Below are 23,554 nucleotides of genomic sequence, written 5' to 3'. Positions count from 1 at the left end.
ATTCTAAAACTGGATCCCCTATCTTTTCTAAATCGACTCCTGTTTCTTCTTATATTACATTAGACAAATCTTCTCCCTCATTGAGGCCTTCAATGTACTCTTTACACCTATCCGCTCTCTCCTCTGCATTTAACAGTGGAATACCCGTTGCACTCTTAATGTTACCAACCTTGCTTTTAATTTCGCCGAAGGGTGTTTTGTCTTTTCAATATGCTGAGTCAGTTCTTCTGACAATCACTTCTTTTTCAATTTCTTCACACTTTTCATGCAGCCATTTAGCTTCCATGCACTTACTGTTTATTTCCTTCCTCAGTCACTTGTATTTCTGTATTCCTGAATTTCCCTGAACTTTTTTTACTTCCTTCTTTTATCGATAAACTGAAATATTTCTCCTGTTACCTTCGGTTTCTTTGCCGTTATCTTTTTTGTACCTATGTTTTTCTTTCCAACATCTATGATTGCCATTTTTAGAGATTTCAATTCCTCTTTCAACTGTACTGTCTATTGAGGTATTCCTCATTGTCGTATCTATAGCCTTAGAGAACTTAGAGCGCATCTCGTCATTCCTTAGTACTTCCGTATCCCACTTCTTTGGGTATTGATTCTTCCTGACTAACCTCTTAAACTTCAGCCAACTCTTCATCACTACCACATTGTGATCTGAGTCTATATCTGCTCCTTGATACGCCTTACAATCCAGTATCTGATTTCGGAATCTCTGCCTGACCATAACGTAACCTAACTGAAATCTTGCCGTATAGCTCGGCCTTTTCTCCTCTTGCGATTCTTGAACAGCGTATTCACTATTATGAGCTGAAATTTATTGCAGAACTCAATTAGTCTTTCTCCTCTCTCATTCCTTGTCCCAATCCTATATCCTCCTGTAACCTTTTCTTCTGCTCCTTTCCCTAAAGCTGCGTTCCAGTCCCCCATGACTATTAGATTTTTATCTCCCTTTATGATCTGTATTACTCTTTTAGTATCCTCATATACTTTGTGTATCCATATTCAGCCTGCGAGTCGCCGTGTATACCTGAAGTATCGTTGTCGGTGTTGATTTGCTGTCGATTCCGATAAGAACAACCCTATCACTGAACTGTTCACAGTAATATACTCTCTGCCCTACCTTCCTATTCATAACGAATCCCACTCCATTTATATCATTTTCTGCTGCTGTTGATACTACCCCACACTATCTGACCAGAAATCCATGTCTTCTTTCCACTTCACTTCGCTGACCCATATGATATCTATATTGAGCCTTTGCATTTCCCTTTTCAGATTTTCTAACTTCCCTACCACGTTCAAGCTTCTAAGCTTCTGACATTCCACTCCCCGACTTTCGTCGGTTACTCAGTGTTTAACTAGTGATTACTTCCATCTTGGCTGTCCCCTCCCAGGGATTCGAATGGATGACTATTCTGGAATCTTTTGCCAATGGAGAGATCATCATTACACTTTTTAATTACAGGCTACATGTCATGTGGATACACGTTATGTGTCTTTAGTTCAGTGACTTCCATCGCCGTCTGCATCCTCATGCCGTTGGTCATTGCTGATTCTTCCACCTTTAAGGGCAGTTTTCCACTCCAAGTGCAAGAGAGTACCTTAAACCTCTGTCCGCTCTTCCGTCCTCTTAGACAATGTCGTTGGCAGAATGAGGGTGACTTCTTATGCCGCAAGTCTTTGGCCACCAGTGCAGATTGTCAATCAAAATTTAAGCTGTGGCGGGTTTCTAACAGAGCACCGAGGACGTTTTGATTACTAATCACAGACGCTACCGCCATTTTATTTTATTTTTTTGTCCGGTACTGTTCGCTGCGTTTGGTCTGGGCGGATGTCACATGGCATCCATCCAATTTGATCGTTGATTCCTTTAATCAGTTTTTTATTACAGAGGATAAGCTTTCCCTGTGACCGAACACGCTGAGCTACCGGGCGGGTAAACACCTAGAGTACTGGTGCTAGTACGTTACACGTGGAAAAATCACGTTCTCTGCAAATATCTCCCCTCCTGTGGAAGCTAGAATCCTGTAATCCCCATAGTGTTGACACTCATGAAGTGTGCTGTTTTGGGATTTAGGAGAAGATGTTGGACACATATACATGCTATATATGAAGGGCTTATTTGAATAGTGGTACAAGTCCATTTTTGTTCATATTGAGATACAGAGTCCTAGCGTTAAATGAGCGCTGAAAAATCTGCAGTTGAGATACCAGAAATATTCAAGCGTATGGCTTGTTGCTAGAGATGAACCTTTCTTTCTGTTTGTTTGGCTCATTAATTTCAGAAGCATTATAGACAGAAAAGTGGACATAATGGACTTGTACCACTATTGAAATAAGCCCTTCATATAAGGCTGCAAACTAACTACATATGCTGATATGCTAGAGATAGATTTGATTAGAATGTATAAGGACCTTGGGAACGAAAGTCTAATGTTTCAACAAGATAGTGCTTCAGTGTATGCTTCTACTACAACTAAAAGATATTGATGTGTTGTCCTGGCCTGCACATGGCCCGGATATGAAACTTGTGGAAAACCGGTGGGGAATACATGCAAGTTGTGTTTGTCGCAATGGAAGGGAATTTGAGGCCGTATGCGACCTGAAAAGTGTGATACAAGAAGAGTGAGAGACAATTTCACTGCAAGAACTACAAAATCAATGTCGAATAGAATTATTGAGGTAATTAGGAAGAGCGGAGGTTGGACAAAGTACTAACAATGCAATAGCAGAGCAGGACAGTGAGTACCTTAACCAGTTTCCACATAGGAAATGCAAATGCCTTATTTTGTTACTCGTATTATGAAAGAAATTATGTAATTTGTCATAGTTGTTTACGTCTTATATGTATGTACTACTTTGATAATAAATTCGGTACAGTATGCTACAAACACTGTGCTATTACTTTCGCAAGAATCCTACCGTTATGCTGGTTTCCACTGCTGTATCGTGGTTAGGTAACAGCCGTGGCGTTAGGTGGCTGTTGATCCACACGTAAGCTGAGCTACCGCTGACGCGCTGTTGCAGATGGCGGATCCCGCAGCGATGCACAGCGAGGCGTCCTACCTGGCGGTGTACGGCCTGGTGTCTGTGTTGCTGGTCACGCTCGTCGGTGGCTTGCTGTACGTCGCCTGCTCGCGCAGGTACCGCCTCAACTGGTTCGAGAAGAACCTGCTGGAGGCCGCCGAGAAGGGCCACATCGACGAGAGGTAAGTGCATGAGCACTGTCAGATGACTTAAGGCTGCCACTAGGTACTCGAGCTCCAATGAATTTATATAACGAAAAAGACTGAACCCAACAGATCGTATGAAATGGTCCGTACTTTAGAGCATTTGTCATCAAACTATGGCCCACGAGCTGCATGCAGACTGAATCAAGCCCTCGTGCTGCCCGCGGTTCTCAGCCGTACTTACAACACAGACACAGAGTCCGCCAGAAAAATGTATACACTCTTTCTCAGGCTCTACACAGGTATCGATATCGTTGTTTGATTTGAGTGACGATTGTGTTGTAGTTTAGTCTTTGGTTCAACAGATGTTAGTACTTTCATCTCGGTTTTGAGAAAACAAGATAGCTGGAGCACGCTTGACATTCAAGCAACGAAAATGTAATGTGAAGTGGTTTTTCAAGTTTGATAATGCCGCTGAAGTGCAACGTCAGTGGAGGTGGGAGTTTGAAACAGATTCGCCAACCCACCTAACAATTAAACGCATCATTGACAAGTTTGAATTGCACGGAACGATTTGTGACATTTACAAAGGAAAATCAGGAAGACAGTGTACAGCTACAAGTCCTCCTCCGTCGGCTCTCGTGTTGGAAACGTTTCGTAATCCTCCACAGAAGTCTGCTATGCAATGTGCACGTGAAGTGGGGGTTAGTAGTAAAAGTGTACGAGACTTCTGAAAGCTGCAAAGCGGAAAGTTTACATTCCACGATTACTGCACGTGATTAATGATGGCGATCCTGATCGCCGAATGCAATTTTGGGAATGGTATCGGCAAATGGTAACTGATGACGAACAATTTGTGACGAAGGTAGTGTGGAGTGACGAGCCGCAATTTAAACATAATGGAACCGTGAATCGGCATAACAGTGCGTACCGGGCAACGGAAATTCCGCATGTTTATGTGGATAAAGCGGTCAGGGGTTCATGTGTGGTGTGGACTATGATCTAGGGGCTTAGTAGTACCCTTCTTCTTTGATGCTAATGTCACTGGAGAAGTGTATCTGGAAATGCTACGCACATCAACTATGCGAGGTGTACGTGTACTTTATGGAGCTGATGAAGAGGTCTTCCACCAACAGGACAGGGCGCCACCACATTACCACCTAGCCGTATGAGCTTTCCTGGATGGCAATTTTCCGGGGCAATCGATTGAACGAAGAGGGTCCATTGAGTTCCTTCCACGGTCGTCAGATCTAACGCCTGTGAACTTATACTTGTGGAGAACTATGAAAGATAACGACTATCGACATAAGCCACGCACACTGGAGGAACGTCGCCAGGAGATTACAGAGACATGTGCAGCGATCTCCACTGTAACATTGACTGTCGTAGTTACGGCGACCGCTCGTCGTTTTCCTATGCTGCCAACGGTGAACAATTTGAACATTTAAAGTAACCATGAGCTAAACTGAAGGCTGAAGGTTGTACAACATGTGTGATCAATTATTAAATGTAAAATAAACACGTGAGTAAGACTTTTCGTTCCTTAAAATGTGTATATATTTTTCTGGCGGACTCTGTAGTATGCATCTAGTAACCAACATCCGAATCCAAAGACGTCCGGGTCACCACTGTCGCAAATCTGCGGCTCGCTAGGCTTGCGAACTCCATATAGCGTTTTGATCGCAGCGAGAATCAGACACAAACGACTGTGTGATTTTGGAGTAACATTTTATTCTGATAAATCGTGCGCCTTCACCAAGAAAATGCAATGTATTCACTAACACAGAGCGTATTCAATCACAAGTTTTGCTTGATAACCAAGCGAACGTATAAACTATGCAAAGCAAAAAACACTGACAAAATTAAGGTCACCGATCTCCGCGCTGCAGCAAGAAGAAGGCATTTCACAGCGCTCCTGATGACAAGTACGTGAACCTTACTGACGTCTGCCAAACGATCAGTTTATCGTCTGACTTCAGCCGCGGTTGTCGCTGGTTGCGTCCCTACAACCTCAACTAACATTAGGAGCTTCTTAAGAGTATAGCTTCCCTGCTTATAACAAACAAAAATACTTACAGAGGCGATACTATATTTTTAAGATGTGCTTAAGTTTAATTGTGGTCGATAGATTCAGCCACGAGTTACGTGAAGTTGGCCTGTTACCTCAGGAACAGTGCGGTCGCTGCGGGGTTAGAGGATGTAGAGAGGGAAAGTTTTATTATTTGTCTTCCAGTGCTGACAACTAATGGGCGTTCGCAGCTCGATCCCATCAGCTGCTATGGCATGAATTTTGACAGGGAAGTAACACGGATTCGTGAATTCACATTCCAGAGAGGGCTCTTCCTCAAATGCGGTATTTATTTGTAGCAAGGAATATGAAATTAACTGAAGGCTGTCATAATACAATGCAATGAGTAGAAGCGAACTGTCACCCAAAACATTTGGTAAACATTTTAAATCGTGCCTCATATTGCATAATGCATTTAAATACAAGTACAATTACTGTTGTCAACCAGTTAATCGTCAACGTACACGGATAAAACAACACTTCGACAGGCAATTATAGTGTCATAACTTTGGGGTGGCAGCAGTCTGAAACAGAAAAGGATATTGCAGTGTCCGTGTTATTCTGAATTATGATGGCAGTATGTCGTGCTCGGATAGCCAAATGGTAAGGCGACCGCTCGTGACAAGCGGGAAATCCGGTTTCGAGTCCAGGTCCGGCACAAATTTTCACTGTCGTCATTCCATCACATAGTTGATGGTTGTCCATATTCGCAACTGCGAATATATTTCCTGTATTTCATGACGGCTGTAGTCGCCACAGTGCGTCCCAATTCGGAATAACACAAGCACTGCAGTATCGCATTTATCTGCTGACACCGGGCAAGTGACTCTCAGGTAAAGTGTCTCCCCTGTATGGGAATATTCACAATGGATGTACGTGTACTGATTGTAGGCAGATGATTGACGACATATATAAGTTCGGGTGTGGCCGTGAGTCGTATACTGATAGCCAATGGTAAGGCGACCGCTCGCGATAAGTGGGAAATCCGGGTTCGATACCCAATCCGGCACAATTTTGCTTTGTCGTCATATCATTATATAGCTGATAGTTGTCCATATTCGCAACTGCGAATACACTTCATGTGAAGCAATAAACAGTCGACACATAGTGACTGCCGGCCGGAGTGGCCGAGCGGTTCTAGGCGCTACAGTCTGGAATTGCGCGACCGCTACGGTCGCAGGTTCGAATCCTGCCTCGGGCATGGATGTGTGTTGTGTCCTTACGTTAGTTAGGTTTAAGTAGTTCTAAGTTCTAGGGTACTGATGACCTCAGAAGTTAAGTCTCATAGTGCTCAGAGCCATTTGAGCCACATAGTGACTCGAGTGATGCTGACTTTTAACGGTCAGTACTTGGGGATCGGCGGCCAACTTATCGGTCCCTTACTATAGCTGGCCTGTTGTTGGCTAATAACATACTATGTTATGTAGGTCCACAGTTCATAGGAAGACAGGTACATGAAGCCCTAGGTGTCGTCCTACAGCGTCAGTATTGGCTCTTGTGCAGAAAAGTTTGACGACCACTGTTTTAGAGCCTCACTCGCAGTTCTGGAGAAAATGCGTTATTGCCGTAATCATACTCTTTTTGACTAAATGTGCTATTGACGAAAGGACCTCGGTCCCATGTAAAACCGAGAAATCCATACAAGATGTAAGATATGTACCTTCTCCTTGTACTTATTATAGCACTGGTGAGCATATTCATTTGCATCAACAGTGTATCAAATTGCTTTCTTATACGGGAGGATACCCCTAATCAAGTTCTCTGGTGTGAACTCTCGCCAACTGTCTTTGCCTGCCATGCTCTTGTTTGTAATGTCACTTTCTGTTATGCTCCTTGTAAATATTTGTAGAAAAGTTGCTTTGCTGGTAAGCCGTTGCTTAGTGGAATATTATGTGGAATTCCGTGATGAAAAAGTGTTAATAAAAAAAAGACGTCTAGTTGAGAACAAAGTCTTTTGCGACGGCACTGTTGCTGCGTCAGTTCAGGGTAAAAGCTCGAGTTTTCAACGATTACCTCCATTGTCTTCGTCTGGACCAACTGACTGACTGAACTGCTGCTGTGGTGGACTTACATTGCCCACAGACAGCTTCCTATTGAGCCATAGACGGCTACATTAGTTGGTGCATAAGTTCGTAGCGTTTTTCCATAAATTAGGTAAACAAAACAGACACACATAACAGACGCTTTAGTCAACAATAATATGTTTTCCTTCACTGTTTACCACGGTCTGCCAACGCTGGGGTAACACGTCGACTTCGCGACTGTAGAAAGCACGTGCGTTTGAGGCGAAGAACTTGTCGAGTCATATTCGAAGAACATTTTCATCCACAGAGAAAGTTCCTCGAAGGTTGTTCGATGGAGAGCGGAAAAGGTAACTATCTGAGAGCGCAAGGGGTACGGAATGACTTTCCAACCCAACTCCTGTATACTGATTTTCGTCGGTCTAGCAGAAAGCGGGCGGGCTTTATCGTGGAGTAGAATCACTTCACGCAGTCTTCTTGGTCGTTGTTCTTATATTGCGTCTGTAAGACGTCTCAGTTGTTGACTATAAATGTCAGCAGTGATGGTTATACTTCGGGAAAGCAATTCGTAGTGTACCACAGCGTCGATGTTCCGCCCGATTCATAGCATTATCTTTTGTGGATGCACGCAAATCTTTGTTTCAGCTCGACCATTCCTTTCCTTTCTTAGCATGAAGATACCATTCCTCTTCACCAATGACGATACAGGGTAGTAATGGTCGGTATTGTTCGAAGCCCTATTGATTACGAGCAAGTAGATATGCACATATGGCCACCTGCTGATTTTTGTGATTTTGGCTTCTAGCATGCGGCACCTGTACGCCCGACCTCTGTTCTGCATTGCATGCAAATGTCGCACGATGGTGGAATGATCACAGTTCATCACATTTGTCAATTCTCAAGTACACTGACATGGATCATTGTGCATTAATGTGTTTAAATGATCTTCATCAAACCCCAAAGATCTTCCTGAACATGGGAGTCACTAACGTCAAAACGTTCCTCCCTAAACGAGAAAACCATTCTTTGGCGTGATCTGTCCAGTAGCATTATCCTCATACATGGCGCAAATGACCTTCTGCCTTCGCAACTGTCACCCCTCTATTGAATAGAAACAGAAGAATAGAAACAGCCGCCACTCACTATCTCAAAACGACAAAATGACAATATCTAAGCTCAAATAGCACTTGTGAACGCAAATAAAAATAAGAATCGATAAATAAATCTACAACAAGCAGAATACCAACAAGCAAAACAAAAAAGCTTCTAACTTATGCAACATTTTAATTGATGTCACCGTCTGCGCTGATGGTGCCACTGTTCGCACAGTAGCGTGAACATTGCGACGAATATCTCTGCTTCTTCCCTGCATCGACAGCCCAGTTCCATGCATAGTTAAGATTATATCCGCTGTCGCGGCTGAAGTTCTTCTCGCACATTCTTATCTCTACACCCTCTTCAATTACAGAATCCCAGTAAGTAGAAGCCTGGGACAAAACTTTTGTTTCGTCGGACAGTATTCTGTGGGGACAAACCCTGGACTGACGTGGCAAGAAGTCGGAGAATGTTTTATACACTGGTGCCGTCGCGTAACAAAAAACGCGTGAACCGTGGTACTACCCAATTCTTTAGAAAATCCAAATTACAATCTTACCACAGTTGTTGTTGTTGTTGTTGTTGTTGTTGTTGTTGTGGTCTTCAGTCCTGAGACTGGTTTGATGCAGCTCTCCATGCTACTCTATCCTGTGCAAGCTTCTTCATCTCCCAGTACCTACTGCAACCTACATCCTTCTGAATCTGCTTAGTGTATTCATCTCTTGGTCTCCCACTACGATTGTTACCCTCCACGCTGCCCTCCAATGCTAAATTTGTGATCCCTTGATGCCTCAAAACATGTCCTACCAACCGATCCCTTCTTCTAGTCAAGTTGTGCCACAAACTTCTCTTCTCCCCAATCCTATTCAATACCTCCTCATTAGTTATGTGATCTACCCACCTTATCTTCAGCATTCTTCTGTAGCACCACATTTCGAAAGTTTCCATTCTCTTCTTGTCCAAACCGGTTATCGTCCATGTTTCACTTCCATACATGGCTACACCCCATACAAATACTTTCAGAAACGACTTCCTGGCACTTAAATCTATACTCGATGTTAACAAATTTCTCCTCTTCAGAAACGATTTCCTTGCCATTGCCAGTCTACATTTTATATCCTCTCTACTTCGACCATCATCAGTTATTTTACTCCCTAAATAGCAAAACTCCTTTACTACTCTAAGTGTCTCATTTCCTAATCTAATCCCCTCAGCATCACCCGATTTAATTTGACTACATTCCATTATCCTCGTTTTGCTTTTGTTGATGTTCATCTTATATCCTCCTTTCAAGACACTGTCCATTCCGTTCAACTGCTCTTCCAAGTCCTTTGCTGTCTCTGACAGAATTACAATGTCATCGGCGAACCTCAAAGTTTTTACTTCTTCTCCGTGAATTTTAGTACCTACTCCGAATTTTTCTTTTGTTTCCTTTACTGCTTGCTCAATATACAGATTGAATAACATCGGGGAGAGGCTACAACCCTGTCTCACTCCTTTCCCAACCCCTGCTTCCCTTTCATGCCCCTCGACTCTTATAACTGCCATCTGGTTTCTGTACAAATTGTAAATAGCATTTCGCTCCCTGTATTTTACCCCTGCCACCTTCAGAATTCGAAAGAGAGTATTCCAGTTAACGTTGTCAAAAGCTTTCTCTAAGTCTACAAATGCTAGAAACGTAGGTTTGCCTTTCCTTAATCTTTCTTCTAAGATAAGTCGTAAGGTTAGTATTGCCTCACGTGTTCCAACATTTCTACGGAATCCAAACTGATCTTCCCCGAGGTCCGCTTCTACCAGTTTTTCCATTCTTCTGTAAAGAATTCGCGTTAGTATTTTGCAGCCGTGACTTATTAAACTGATAGTTCGGTAATTTTCACATCTGTCAACACCTGCTTTCTTTGGGATTGGAATTATTATATTCTTCTTGAAGTCTGTGGGTATTTCGCCTGTCTCATACATCTTGCTCACCAGATGGTAGAGTTTTGTCATGACTGGTTCTCCCAAGGCCATCAGTAGTTCTAATGGAATGTTGTCTACTCCCGGGGCCTTGTTTCGACTCAGGTCTTTCAGTGCTCTGTCAAACTCTTCACGCAGTATCTTATCTCCCATTTCATCTTCATCTACATCCTCTTCCATTTCCATAATATTGTCTTCAAGTACATCGCCCTTGTATAAACCCTCTATATACTCCTTCCACCTTTCTGCCTTCCCTTCTTTGCTTAGAACTGGGTCGCCATCTGAGCTCTTGATATTTATACAAGTGGTTCTCTTCTCTCCAAAGGCCTCTTTAATTTTCCTGTAGGCAGTATCTATCTTACCCCTAGTGAGACAAGCCTCTACATCCTTACATTTGTCCTCTAGCCATCCCTGCTTAGCCATTTTGCACTTCCTGTCGATCTCATTTTTGAGACGTTTGTATTCCTTTTTGCCTGCTTCATTTACTGCATTTTTATATTTTCTCCTTTCATCAATTAAATTCAATATTTCTTCTGTTACCCAAGGATTTCTATTAGCCCTCGTCTTTTTACCTACTTGATCCTCTGCTGCCTTCACTACTTCATCCCTCAGAGCTACCCATTCGTCTTCTACTGTATTTCTTTCCTCCATTCCTGTCAATTGTTCCCTTATGCTCTTCCTGAAACTCTCTACAACCTCTGGTTTTTTCAGTTTATCCAGGTCCCATCTCCTTAAATTCCCACCTTTTTGCACTTTCTTCAGTTTCAATCTGCGGTTCATAACCAATAGATTGTGGTCAGAATCCACATCTGCCCCTGGAAATGTCTTACAATTTAAAACCTGGTTCCTAAATCTCTGTCTTACCATTATATAATCTATCTGATACCTTTTAGTATCTCCAGGATTCTTCCAGGTATACAACCTTCTTTTATGATTCTTGAACCAAGTGTTAGCTATGATTAAGTTATGCTCTGTGCAAAATTCTACAAGGCGGCTTCCTCTTTCATTTCTTCCCCCCAATCCATATTCACCTACTATGTTTCCTTCTCTCCCTTTTCCTACTGACGAATTCCAGTCACCCATGACTATTAAATTTTCGTCTCCCTTCACTACCTGAATAATTTCTTTTATCTCGTCATACATTTCATCAGTTTCTTCATCATCTGCAGAGCTAGTTGACATATAAACTTGTACTACTGTAGTAGGTGTGGGCTTCGTGTCTATCTTGGCCACAATAATGCGTTCACTATGCTGTTTGTAGTAGCTAACCCGCACTCCTATTTTTTTATTCATTATTAAACCTACTCCTGCATTACCCCTATTTGATTTTGTATTTATAACCCTGTAATCACCTGACCAAAAGTCTTGTTCCTCCTGCCACCGAACTTCACTAATTCCCACTATATCTAACTTTAACCTATCCATTTCCCTTTTTAAATTTTCTAACCTACCTGCCCGATTAAGGGATCTGACATTCCACGCTCCGATCCGTAGAACGCCAGTTTTCTTTCTCCTGATAAAGACGTCCTCTTGAGTAGTCCCTGTCCGGAGATCCGAATGGGGGACTATTTTACCTCCGGAATATTTTACCCAAGAGGACGGCATCATCATTTAATCATACACTAAAGCTGCATGTCCTCGGGAAAATTTACGGCTGTAGTTTCCCCTTGCTTTCAACCGTTCGCAGTACCAGCACAGCAAGGCCGTTTTGGTTAATGTTACAAGGCCAGATCAGTCAATCATCCAGACTGTTGCCCCTGCAACTACTGAAAAGGCTGCTGCCCCTCTTCAAGAACCACATGTTTGTCTGGCCTCTCAACAGATATCCCTCCGTTGTGGTTGCACCTACGGTACGGCCATCTGTATCGCTGAGGCACGCAAGCCGCCCCACCAACGGCAAGGTCCATGGTTCATGGGGGGTCACCACAGTTATTTAAAGGAAATGGGAAGCCCGGGATCACTGGTGATGGACAAATGGTTCAAATGGTTCTGAGCACTATGGGACTTAACTTCTAAGGTCATCAGTCCCCTAGAACTTAGAACTACTTAAGCCTAACTAACCTAAGGATATCACACACATCCATGCCCGAGGCAGGATTCGAACATGCGACCGTAGCGGTCGCGCGGTTCCAGACTGTAGCGCCTAGAACCGCTCGACCACCCCGGCCGGTGATGATGGACAACTTTTTGATTATTTTACAATTTTAATTTGACTCAAAACAGACTTTATTATAAACTTCAGTTCGGACATTTGTCCTCTTACTGATGAAATATACAAATCTTCATTCTGATTGAATTACATAAACACGAATAAGAATCATATTACACTCCTGGAAATTGAAATAAGAACACCGTGAATTCATTGTCCCCGGAAGGGGAAACTTTATTGACACATTCCTGGGGTCAGATACATCACACGATCACACTGACAGAACCACAGGCACATAGACACAGGCAACAGAGCATGCACAATGTCGGCACTAGTACAGTGTATATCCACCTTTCGCAGCAATGCAGGCTGCTATTCTCCCATGGAGACAATCGTAGAGATGCTGGATGTAGTCCTGTGGAACGGCTTGCCATGCCATTTCCACCTGGCGCCTCAGTTGGACCAGCGTTCGTGCTGGACGTGCAGACCGCGTGAGACGACGCTTCATCCAGTCCCAAACATGCTCAATGGGGGACAGATCCGGAGATCTTGCTGGCCAGGGTAGTTGACTTACACCTTCTAGAGCACGTTGGGTGGCACGGGATACATGCGGACGTGCATTGTCCTGTTGGAACAGCAAGTTCCCTTGCCGGTCTAGGAATGGTAGAACGATGGGTTCGATGACGGTTTGGATGTACCGTGCACTATTCCGTGTCCCCTCGACGATCACCAGTGGTGTACGGCCAGTGTAGGAGATCGCTCCCCACACCATGATGCCGGCTGTTGGCCCTGTGTGCCTCGGTCGTATGCAGTCCTGATTGTGGCGCTCACCTGCACGGCGCCAAACACGCATACGACCATCATTGGCACCAAGACAGAAGCGACTCTCATCGCTGAAGACGACACGTCTCCATTCGTCCCTCCATTCACGCCTGTCGCGACACCACTGGAGGCGGGCTGCACGATGTTGGGGCGTGAGCGGAAGACGGCCTAACGGTGTGCGGGACCGTAGCCCAGCTTCATGGAGACGGTTGCGAATGGTCCTCGCCGATACCCCAGGAGCAACAGTGTCCCTAATTTGCTGGGAAGTGGCGGTGCGGTCCCCTACGGCACTGCGTAGGATCCTACGGTCTTGGCGTGCATCCGTGCGTCGCTGCGGTCCGGTCCCAGGTCGACGGGCACGTGCACCTTCCGCCGACCACTGGCGACAACATCGATGTACTGTGGAGACCTCACGCCCCACGTGTTGAGCAATTCGGCGGTACGTCCACCCGGCCTCCCGCATGCCCACTATACGCCCTCGCTCAAAGTCCGTCAACTGCACATACGGTTCACGTCCACGGTGTCGCGGCATGCTACCAGTGTTAAAGACTGCGATGGAGCTCCGTATGCCACGGCAAACTGGCTGACACTGACGGCGGCGGTGCACAAATGCTGCGCAGCTAGCGCCATTCGACGGCCAACACCGCGGGTCCTGGTGTGTCCGCTGTGCCGTGCGTGTGATCACTGTTTGTACAGCCCTCTCGCAGTGTCCGGAGCAAGTATGGTGGGTCTGACACACCGGTGTCAATGTGTTCTTTTTTCCATTTCCAGGAGTGTATTTTGCGTCCTCAACCAAAATCATTGATAGTAGACACAGTGAATAATCAATCACAAACAATCGTTCTTGTTTAACCATGTCTGAGGAGACTAATAACACTATACACTTCCACCCAAAGTTACACAGCCACATAATACGACAACTTCATAGAGAACAAAAAGATCTTACAGCTTAATAAAACTGAACTGCCCACATAAAGGTCCACAGTGAAACATGCTTATATTAAAAATACAAAGTGGGCCAACCAAAGTCGCAAAACTTGCACACAGGAATAATAACAAGTTGCAGGCTCATTAAAGATACACAAATGATTAACAGTCCGCAGCTCGTGGTCGTACGGTAGCGTTCTCGCTTCCCGCGCCCGGGTTCCCGGGTTCGATTCCCGGCGGGGTCAGGGATTTTCTCTGCCTCGTGATGACTGGGTGTTGTATGATGTCCTTAGGTTAGTTAGGTTTAAGTAGTTCTAAGTTCTGGGGGACAGATGACCATAGATGTTACGTCCCATAGTGCTGAGAGCCATTTGAGCCAAATGATTAACATAAGCGTTGAACAGCGTTAAGGACCATAGCAGTGTTTGAAAGCAATAACGCTACGGCCGGCAGGCAATACGAGCGTTCAATGCCCACGGCTTGTGCACAGGGTCACATAGCAGGCGGTATATACACTCCTGGAAATGGAAAAAAGAACACATTGACACCGGTGTGTCAGACCCACCATACTTGCTCCGGACACTGCGAGAGGGCTGTACAAGCAATGATCACACGCACGGCACAGCGGACACACCAGGAACCGCGGTGTTGGCCGTCGAATGGAGCTAGCTGCGCAGCATTTGTGCACCGCCGCCGTCAGTGTCAGCCAGTTTGCCGTGGCATACGGAGCTCCATCGCAGTCTTTAACACTGGTAGCATGCCGCGACAGCGTGGACGTGAACCGTATGTGCAGTTGACGGACTTTGAGCGAGGGCGTATAGTGGGCATGCGGGAGGCCGGGTGGACGTACCGCCGAATTGCTCAACACGTGGGGCGTGAGGTCTCCACAGTACATCGATGTTGTCGCCAGTGGTCGGCGGAAGGTGCACGTGCCCGTCGACCTGCGACCGGACCGCAGCGACGCACGGATGCACGCCAAGACCGTAGGATCCTACGCAGTGCCGTAGGGGACCGCACCGCCACTTCCCAGCAAATTAGGGACACTGTTGCTCCTGGGGTATCGGCGAGGACCATTCGCAACCGTCTCCATGAAGCTGGGCTACGGTCCCGCACACCGTTAGGCCGTCTTCCGCTCACGCCCCAACATCGTGCAGCCCGCCTCCAGTGGTGTCGCGACAGGCGTGAATGGAGGGACGAATGGAGACGTGTCGTCTTCAGCGATGAGAGTCGCTTCTGCCTTGGTGCCAATGATGGTCGTATGCGTGTTTGGCGCCGTGCAGGTGAGCGCCACAATCAGGACTGCATACGACCGAGGCACACAGGGCCAACACCCGGCATCATGGTGTGGGGAGCGATCTCCTACACTGGCCGTACACCACTGGTGATCGTCGAGGGGACACTGAATAGTGCACGGTACATCCAAACCGTCATCGAACCCATCGTTCTACCATTCCTAGACCGGCAAGGGAACTTGCTGTTCCAACAGGACAATGCTCGTCCGCATGTATCCCGTGCCACCCAACGTGCTCTAGAAGGTGTAGGTCAACTACCCTGGCCAGCAAGATCTCCGGATCTGTCCCCCATTGAGCATGTTTGGGACTGGATGAAGCGTCGTCTCACGCGGTCTGCACGTCCAGCACGAACGCTGGTCCAACTGAGGCGCCAGGTGAAAATGGCATGGCAAGCCGTTCCACAGGACTACATCCAGCATCTCTACGATCGTCTCCATGGGAGAATAGCAGCCTGCATTGCCGCGAAAGGTGGATATACACTGTACTATTGCCGACATTGTGCATGCTCTGTTGCCTGTGTCTATGTGCCTGTGGTTCTGTCAGTGTGATCATGTGATGTATCTGACCCCAGGAATGTGTCAATAAAGTTTCCCCTTCCGGGGACAATGAATTCACGGTGTTCTTATTTCAATTTCCAGGAGTGTATTTATATGTATATAATCCGACAGTCCCCACAATGAGCGGTCCTGACAAGAATCCATAACCACGCCGACGCCAGGGAATGAGCAGGCTTAGCAAACTGCCTGCAGCACAAATAGATTGCAATGAAAACAAGGTCAAATCACAGCCACAATGGAATATATAATAAGCACGGTCTCAAATTCTTAAGGAGCAATACTCTAACATCACCCGCCCCCAGTAAATTAGCTTAGAGATCACTTCCAGTTGCTTTAAGGCACTTTCAAGATTAAATAAACATACCAAATGCTGCCGTGACAAATGATTAAACCATTAACTCTACGGCTGCCGGGCACGTACACAACCGCAGCCAGTCCCAAAAGCGGACAATATGTCCTAAAACAAATTAAAATTCGTATGAAAACCACTGAAAACATAAACACTCCACGGATTATCATAAACGGAATGAGGAACATGAGCCTCGTTAAAATAGCCGCCGTGGAACCAAGTTCAGAATCATCTCCGGCAGCTACCCATGCCACAATAAGTTTCAACAATCTTCTTAGTTAAACACAGAATAAAAGTCATACGTAACTTGGAGCTTGCAAATTACGAGGTGGGAAGCTGTTCAGCGTGAGACGGCGAACCCGCCACAATTTTGTACGTCAAGGCGCCCAATGATCAGCACCGTACAACCGGCACGCGCCAAAAGACAAGGGCGGCGAGCACGTCAAGGCCCATGCACCACGAGCCGGCTGGAGTGGCCGAGCGGTTCTAGGCGCTTCAGTCTGGAACCGCGCGACCGCTACGGTCGCAGGTTCGAATCCTGCCTCGGGCATGGATGTGTGTGATGTCCTTAGGTTAGTTAGGTTTAAGTAGTTCTAAGTTCTAGGGGACTGGTGACCTCAGACGTTAAGTCCCATAGTGCTCAGAGCCATTTGAACCAACCCATGCACCACGGCTAGGAACGCCGACTTGGTTTTCAACACAAGTTGGCTCGTTGAACGCCAACCGGAGACTCACTCGTCACACGATCACCCGGGAAACCCCTCTGGGGGAGCAGTCAAAGATAGCAGGACAGCCGAATAACGATATCAGCGATGCAAGTCGAACACCCTAGCGCCAGCCGCCACGGTTCACTGTGTTTCGTAGAAACAAAGTACTGTCTAACGAAACAAAAGTTTTGTCCCAGGCTTTTACGTAGTGGGACTTTGTAACTAAAGAGCCAGTAGAAATAAGAGTGCGTAAGAAGAACTTCAATCCTGACAACGAATATAATATTAGCAGTGCTCCGAAGTGAGCTCTTGATGCAGAGAAGAAGTAGGAAGATTCTTCATACTAGGAAGAGAGCGGAGACGCCATCAGCGAAGACATTGATACTCTCTGCGACTAATCAGCAGCCGTCCATGGGCTATATAGGGCGGCTGCAGCGGTAGTTCAGAAAGTCAGTTACGCTTGACGAAGACGACGGAGGTTATCGTCGAAAGCTCGAGGTTTCACTTCGAAATAACGCTGCAAGAAGTCCGAGAATCTTTCATACAATAAATCTAGTTCTATCACAGTTGTTAATCAACCGGTGCGTTCTCAAAATTCAAGTAACAGATATTAGAAATTATCTTCTTGTGGTGTTACAACACGCTTCGTAACTCCGCGGAGACGGGGTCTCAGATCAGTAACCTCTTTGGTTATAATGGCTGAGGCAAACAGGACATAATGTTTGAGTCCGACCGTTACTTGGCTATGCCAGTGTATTTCATTACGAAGCAGTGTGTGACTGGTGCATTGCTGCCGAGCAACTCGCGGTTTTCATGCGGCATGAATGAAATAGCAGCAATGGCTGTTGTGAATGTGGTCGCACCTCAGCAGGACTGGACTAGGTGCTTAGAAATAAGATCTTTGCAAAATTAACGAGCCGGCCGAAGTGGCCGAGCGGTTCTAGGCGCTACAGTCTGGAACCGCGCGACCGCTACGGTCGCAGGTTCGAATCCTGCCTCGTGCATGGATGTGTGTGATGTCCTTAGGTTAGTTAGGTTTAAGTAGTTCTAAGTTCTAGGGGACTGATGACTTCAGAAGTTAAGTCCCATAGTGCTCAGAGCCATTTGGACCATTTGAACCAAAATTAACGCCTAACACACAACCAAAATTTTTGATTATATCCCAGTAGCTGTTGAGGTGCCTCACATTAGGCTTAGCAGCAAAGAGCCCCACAAAGCAATATATCGACCTATTTGGCCCCCTGGCGTCCTCCGCTATTTGCCCTGGCCGTGTACTTTTTCGACTGGTGCATACCGGGTTATTCATCCGACCAATAGAATAATTTTTATTGAGTGACGCCCTCTTTTCCCGGACTAAAAATATAGATTTCCTCCGTTACCATTTCAGGGTAATATTTACTTTGCGCAAGATGAAATAACATACTAAATGTCGTGACAGTACGGAATGACTCTCAGAAAAGTATTTCCGATGTCTCTTCAAGTAATTTCTGAATTCTCTGCTATTAAATTAAGATTTGAGACACTTTGGTCACCTTTTCTTACAATAATACTTCTTTCGTAATGATACCTCTTGTATAACATCAGTGTTAAAGGTAGAATCTTCAAATGTTAATTCATTAGAAAGTTCCATTTGCTAAACACGTATGCAGATTCAACGTAATTACTTACACAGAACTAGGGAAAAATTTAGATGTATTTTTGCTGTAATTAAATAATTAATTTACTTTCAATAAAAATTGTGAACCATGTACACGATACTGTACATGAAACTGATCAGTGGCGTCTAAGAGTCTATAAACACCTTACAACTGGACACGAATTTATAACCGCTTCTGACCATCACGTTGATCGAACTGTCTGTGTTAGCAACCGTTCAGCTTTATAATGTAAGGCAGCTTAGACCTATTATCCAAATATATCCACAATGAATAATTGCAGCATGTTTCAAGAATAAAGACCTGATTTTAAATGGTAATAACTACGAAACATGGGACATGCCAGCCAGGAAAAGTGTTATGTTTGAATAGATGTGGCCTATAGTATCAGAAAATCGCCATTAGATGTCAGTAAGTGCTTCTTCTCAGTTTGCAGTCAGTGAGAAGTAAGATGGTGTCCTCATGGACTGTTCAGCTGGTCCCGGTGGAGGTTCGAATCCTCCCTCGGGCATGGGTGTGTGTGTTTGTCCTTAGGATAATTTAGGTTAAGTAGTGTGTAAGCTTAGGGACTGATGACCTTAGAAGTTAAGTCCCATAAGATTTCGCACACATTTGAACATTTTTTTTTAGATGGTGTCCGCTCAACAGAAGACGCTTTGTGTGCTGCAGTTTTCAAAGAGTGGGTCAGTGATTTCGGTCTAGCGTCGGCATTTTGGCACTGATCCGCCTGCACCCAGAAACATTTATCGTTGGTAGCGCCAATTTGAAGAGACAGGAGGCTTGTGCAAATTAAAGAGTCTAGGTCGACCTCGCACTGTTGAGACACGATGGAAAGAATTCGGCAAACGTTTGAGAAGAGTCCACGAAAGTCTACTCGCCACGCAAGCAGAGAACGGATAATACAACAGGCCCGACTTTTTCCTCTACTGTTCGCTTTATACAATGCTATAAAATGTGTTCATATCCTTCCGCATTTAGCGTTTTCTTAAGCACAACAAGTGGACAACACCCTAACCACGAAAAACACCCCCATACTGTAACACTACCTCCTCACAGTTCACTGTTGGCCCTACACGTAGTGGCAAGTAATGTTCTCCTGGCATTCGATAAACCCGAACTCTTGCATAGAACTGTCACAGGGTATGGAATAAATTATCATTCCAAATCACCCTTTTCCAGTCGTCCACTGTCCAGTGTCGTCGCTCCTTGCACAACCTCAAGCGTCGCTCGGCTTTGAATGCAGAAATGTATGGCTTGTAAGGATCTGCTCGACCATTCTACTCCAGTCTTTTTAGCTCCATCTGCACAGTCATTATGCTATCTGGACTGGTGGTAGCACTTTAGAATTTTTTCGCTGATTTCATGCGGTTTTTACAACTACCTTCCGGAATACTCGACGGTCCCAGTCCGTCAGTACACGAGATACATCTGGTCTTGGTTTACCTGTGGTTGTTCCTTCGCTTTTCTACTTCACTGTCACATCCTCAACATTTGACTTGCGCGATTCCGCATTACACATAGGTTTCCTGATAAATTTGATCAGATATTGTATATACTGGTAGCAGAGGGTGAACCAAAAGTCGGGCACTTGGTGAGATTCCTTGGATACTAAAGATACAAAAATGTCTGTAACGAAAGTTTCGTCCCGTACATATTTTCTTTAGAAAATGGATCCCAAAGAAAGCCTGCTTGGCAACATTGTAATTACATGTACGGCAAATATTTTCATTAAATTCCCGGCATGTATGCTCTACAGTTGTCGCAGTGGGTACAGGTCTTGGATAGCATACTAGAATTCGTGAGTTCGATTCCGGGTTTGCTTATAGATTTTTTTTTGTTGTACTTTCTAATTCTGATCTGCTACAAAATGCTGCACTTTGTATGATACATATCCTACTACATGTTTTTTACAAGTTTTGAAGATACTAGCTATTAATTAGACATGTCAGAAATATTCTACGTGCATATCAAGAAAACCTATCAAAGTGGAGTTATAGCACACATACAGTAAGAACAACCAGTTACAACATCTTAAATATACTGTCAGTGATGGCATGACATTCACAAAACATACACAGTCTTCAGAGCAGATGCTCAAAGCGACCTCTCTGCATCTCCAAAAATTTAGTGATCCACTGGATTAAGTTTCTCTGAAGTCTTCGCAGCATAGCTAGATCCACTGTTATAAGAGCGGATTATAAGCGTGTTATGAGCTCCTTCCAGCACCCCTCAGGAAGAAATTGTACTGCGCCACCCTTTAGATACCACTAACGTCAACTTTGTACGATTTTTCAATAGTAGGAGACATGCTGTATGAACAAGCTCTATCAGCACTGCAATGCATAAGTGAAAAGCAACGTTGCCAGTGTAGCTCACTCTCATAATACTACAATTAATTGCCCTGACAAGATCTTGCCTACACTCAACGACGTGATCTGTGTGGCTTGAAATAATCGTCTGTACTAACACAATGACGTCACGTAAGATTTTATATTCAGCTTGTCATGCTGTAAATTACACTACCCCTCACTAGGACATCACTATGTACGAAAGGATGGACACAATAACACTTCGTGCTACAATGGGGTCAGTGATAGCTCTCTGGATATTAATTACAACGCATTTGACTATCAGGTTTAACTAGGGTCGAAAGGTAAAATACGAACAAAACTAGTATTAATCGTAAGAAAAATACTAAATGCGAGAGTCTACGGTGAGTACGAATGATGTATTTGCTTTACCAGTGCTGTAGAATACGTTTACAAGGAAAAGATATAATTTTATACTGTTTATCTCTCAATCAACGATAACCTCTTTAAGTAGCTCCTTGCTACAACAATATCTTTGACTCTGTTGAAATTTTGTTATTATAAACTGTATCGTTAATCTCAATCTTTCAGAATTAAATGGACTAACTTTTCATTTATAATTAATCACTTTTCCATAACACCAAACTTGCTTTCCTTGTCTAAAGATTAATTATCTTTCTTTTCGTTACAAGTCGTTCATTGAAAAAATACTATTCCTTTTCTTTAATTTCTTTTAACTTTGCTTTTACCAACATTCCAGTCTTTTACTTTATTGGCCTTTGGATTTACTTTAATCTGAAAATATATATCCCAGTCTCCTTTCAAATAAGCTTTTGATTATTTTTTCTTGTAATAATTTTGCGAATAAAAGATAAGTCGGGTACTGACTTTTTCAATTTAAAAGTGTTTTCTTTCTTTCCTGAAATTAAATCAACATCGAAAGAGTTCAAAGAAGGGCAGCACGTTTTGTATTATCGCGAAATATGGGAGAGAGTGTCAGTGAAATGATACAGGATTTGTGCTGGACTTCGTTACAACAAAGGCTTTTTTGTTGCGACGGAATATTCTCACGAAATTCGAATCACCAACTTTCTCCTCCGAATGCGAAAATATTTTGTTGACACCGACCTACATAAGGAGAAACTATCAACACGATAAAATAAGGAAAATCAGATCTCGTACGAAATGATATAGGTGTTCGTTCTTTCCGCACGCTATACGAGATTGGAATAATAGAGAAGTGTGAAGGTGGTTCGATGAACTCTTTACTAGGCACTTAAATGTGATTTGCAGAGTATCCACGTAGATGTAGATGAAGATGAACTACAGGTACAAGTCAGTGTTTTATTGTTCGAGTGCTAGTTATCTATTAAAAATATCACTAAGCGGAAATTTAATTTAAAAAAGTAAACCAAAAAACCTAACTGTCACCACCACTTTTCGGCTATATGATCTTCAAATAATCAGACAAAACTCAACCACTTCAGGCGTTGACTTTCGCAACCCACTAATACTGTTGTTGTTGTTGTTGTTGTCTTCAGTCCTGAGACTGCTTTGATGCAGCTCTCCATGCTACTCTATCCTGTGTAAGCTTCTTCATCTCCCAGTACTTACTGCAACCTACATCCTTCTGAATCTGCTTAGTGTATTCATATCTTGGTCTCCCTCTACGATTTTTACCCTCCACGCTGCCTCCAATACCAAATTGGTGATCCCTTGATGCCACAGAACATATCCTACCAACCGATCCCTTCTTCTAGTCAAGTTGTGCCACAAACTCCTCTTCTCCCCAATTCTATTCAATACCTCCTCATTAGTTATGTGATCTACCCATCCAATCTTCAGCATTCTTCTGTAGCACCACATTTCTAAAGCTTCTATTCTCTTCTTGTCCAAACTATTTGTCGTCCATGTTTCACTTCCATACATGGCTACACGCCATACAAATACTTTCAGAAACGACTTCCTGACACTTAAATCTATACTCGATGTTAACAAATTTATCTTTTTCAGAAACGATTTCCTTGCCATTGCCAGTCTACATTTTATATCCTCTCTACTTCGACCATCATCAGTTATTTTGCTCCCCAAATAGCAAAACTCCTTTACTACTTTAAGCGTCTCATTTCCTAATCTAATTCCCTCAGCATCACCCGATTTAATTCGACTACATTCCATTATCCTCGTTTTTCTTTTGTTGATGTTCATCTTATATCCTCCTTTGAAGACACTGTCCATTCCGTTCAACTGCTCTTCCAAGTCCTTTGCTGTCTCTGACAGAATTACAATGTCATCGGCGAACCTCAAAGTTTTTATTTCTTCTCCATGAATTTTAATACCTGCTCTGAATTTTTCTTTTGTTTCCTTTACTCCTTGCCCAATATACAGATTGAATAACATCAGGGATAGGCTACAAAACCCTGTCTCACTCCCTTCCCAACCACTCCTTCCCTTTCATGCCCCTCGACTCC

The 23,554-nt window shown here is 44.2% G+C and overlaps 1 protein-coding gene across 1 annotated transcript in view; it reads left to right on the top strand.

Annotated features, from left to right (window-relative positions):
* The window catches only part of LOC126259851 (synaptotagmin-5), a 203,984-nt gene that overhangs the window by 55,181 nt on the left and 125,249 nt on the right, over positions 1-23,554 (top strand). The window contains exon 2 of the mRNA XM_049956906.1: positions 3,034-3,215. Coding sequence (XP_049812863.1) covers positions 3,034-3,215 — 182 coding nt within the window. The remainder of the gene's footprint in view (positions 1-3,033; positions 3,216-23,554) is intronic.

Source organism: Schistocerca nitens, chromosome 5 (genome assembly GCF_023898315.1).
Source record: "Schistocerca nitens isolate TAMUIC-IGC-003100 chromosome 5, iqSchNite1.1, whole genome shotgun sequence".
NCBI lineage: Eukaryota > Metazoa > Arthropoda > Insecta > Orthoptera > Acrididae > Schistocerca > Schistocerca nitens.
Note: the sequence above shows the minus strand (reverse complement) of the source record. Positions and strands in the feature narration are given on the sequence as shown.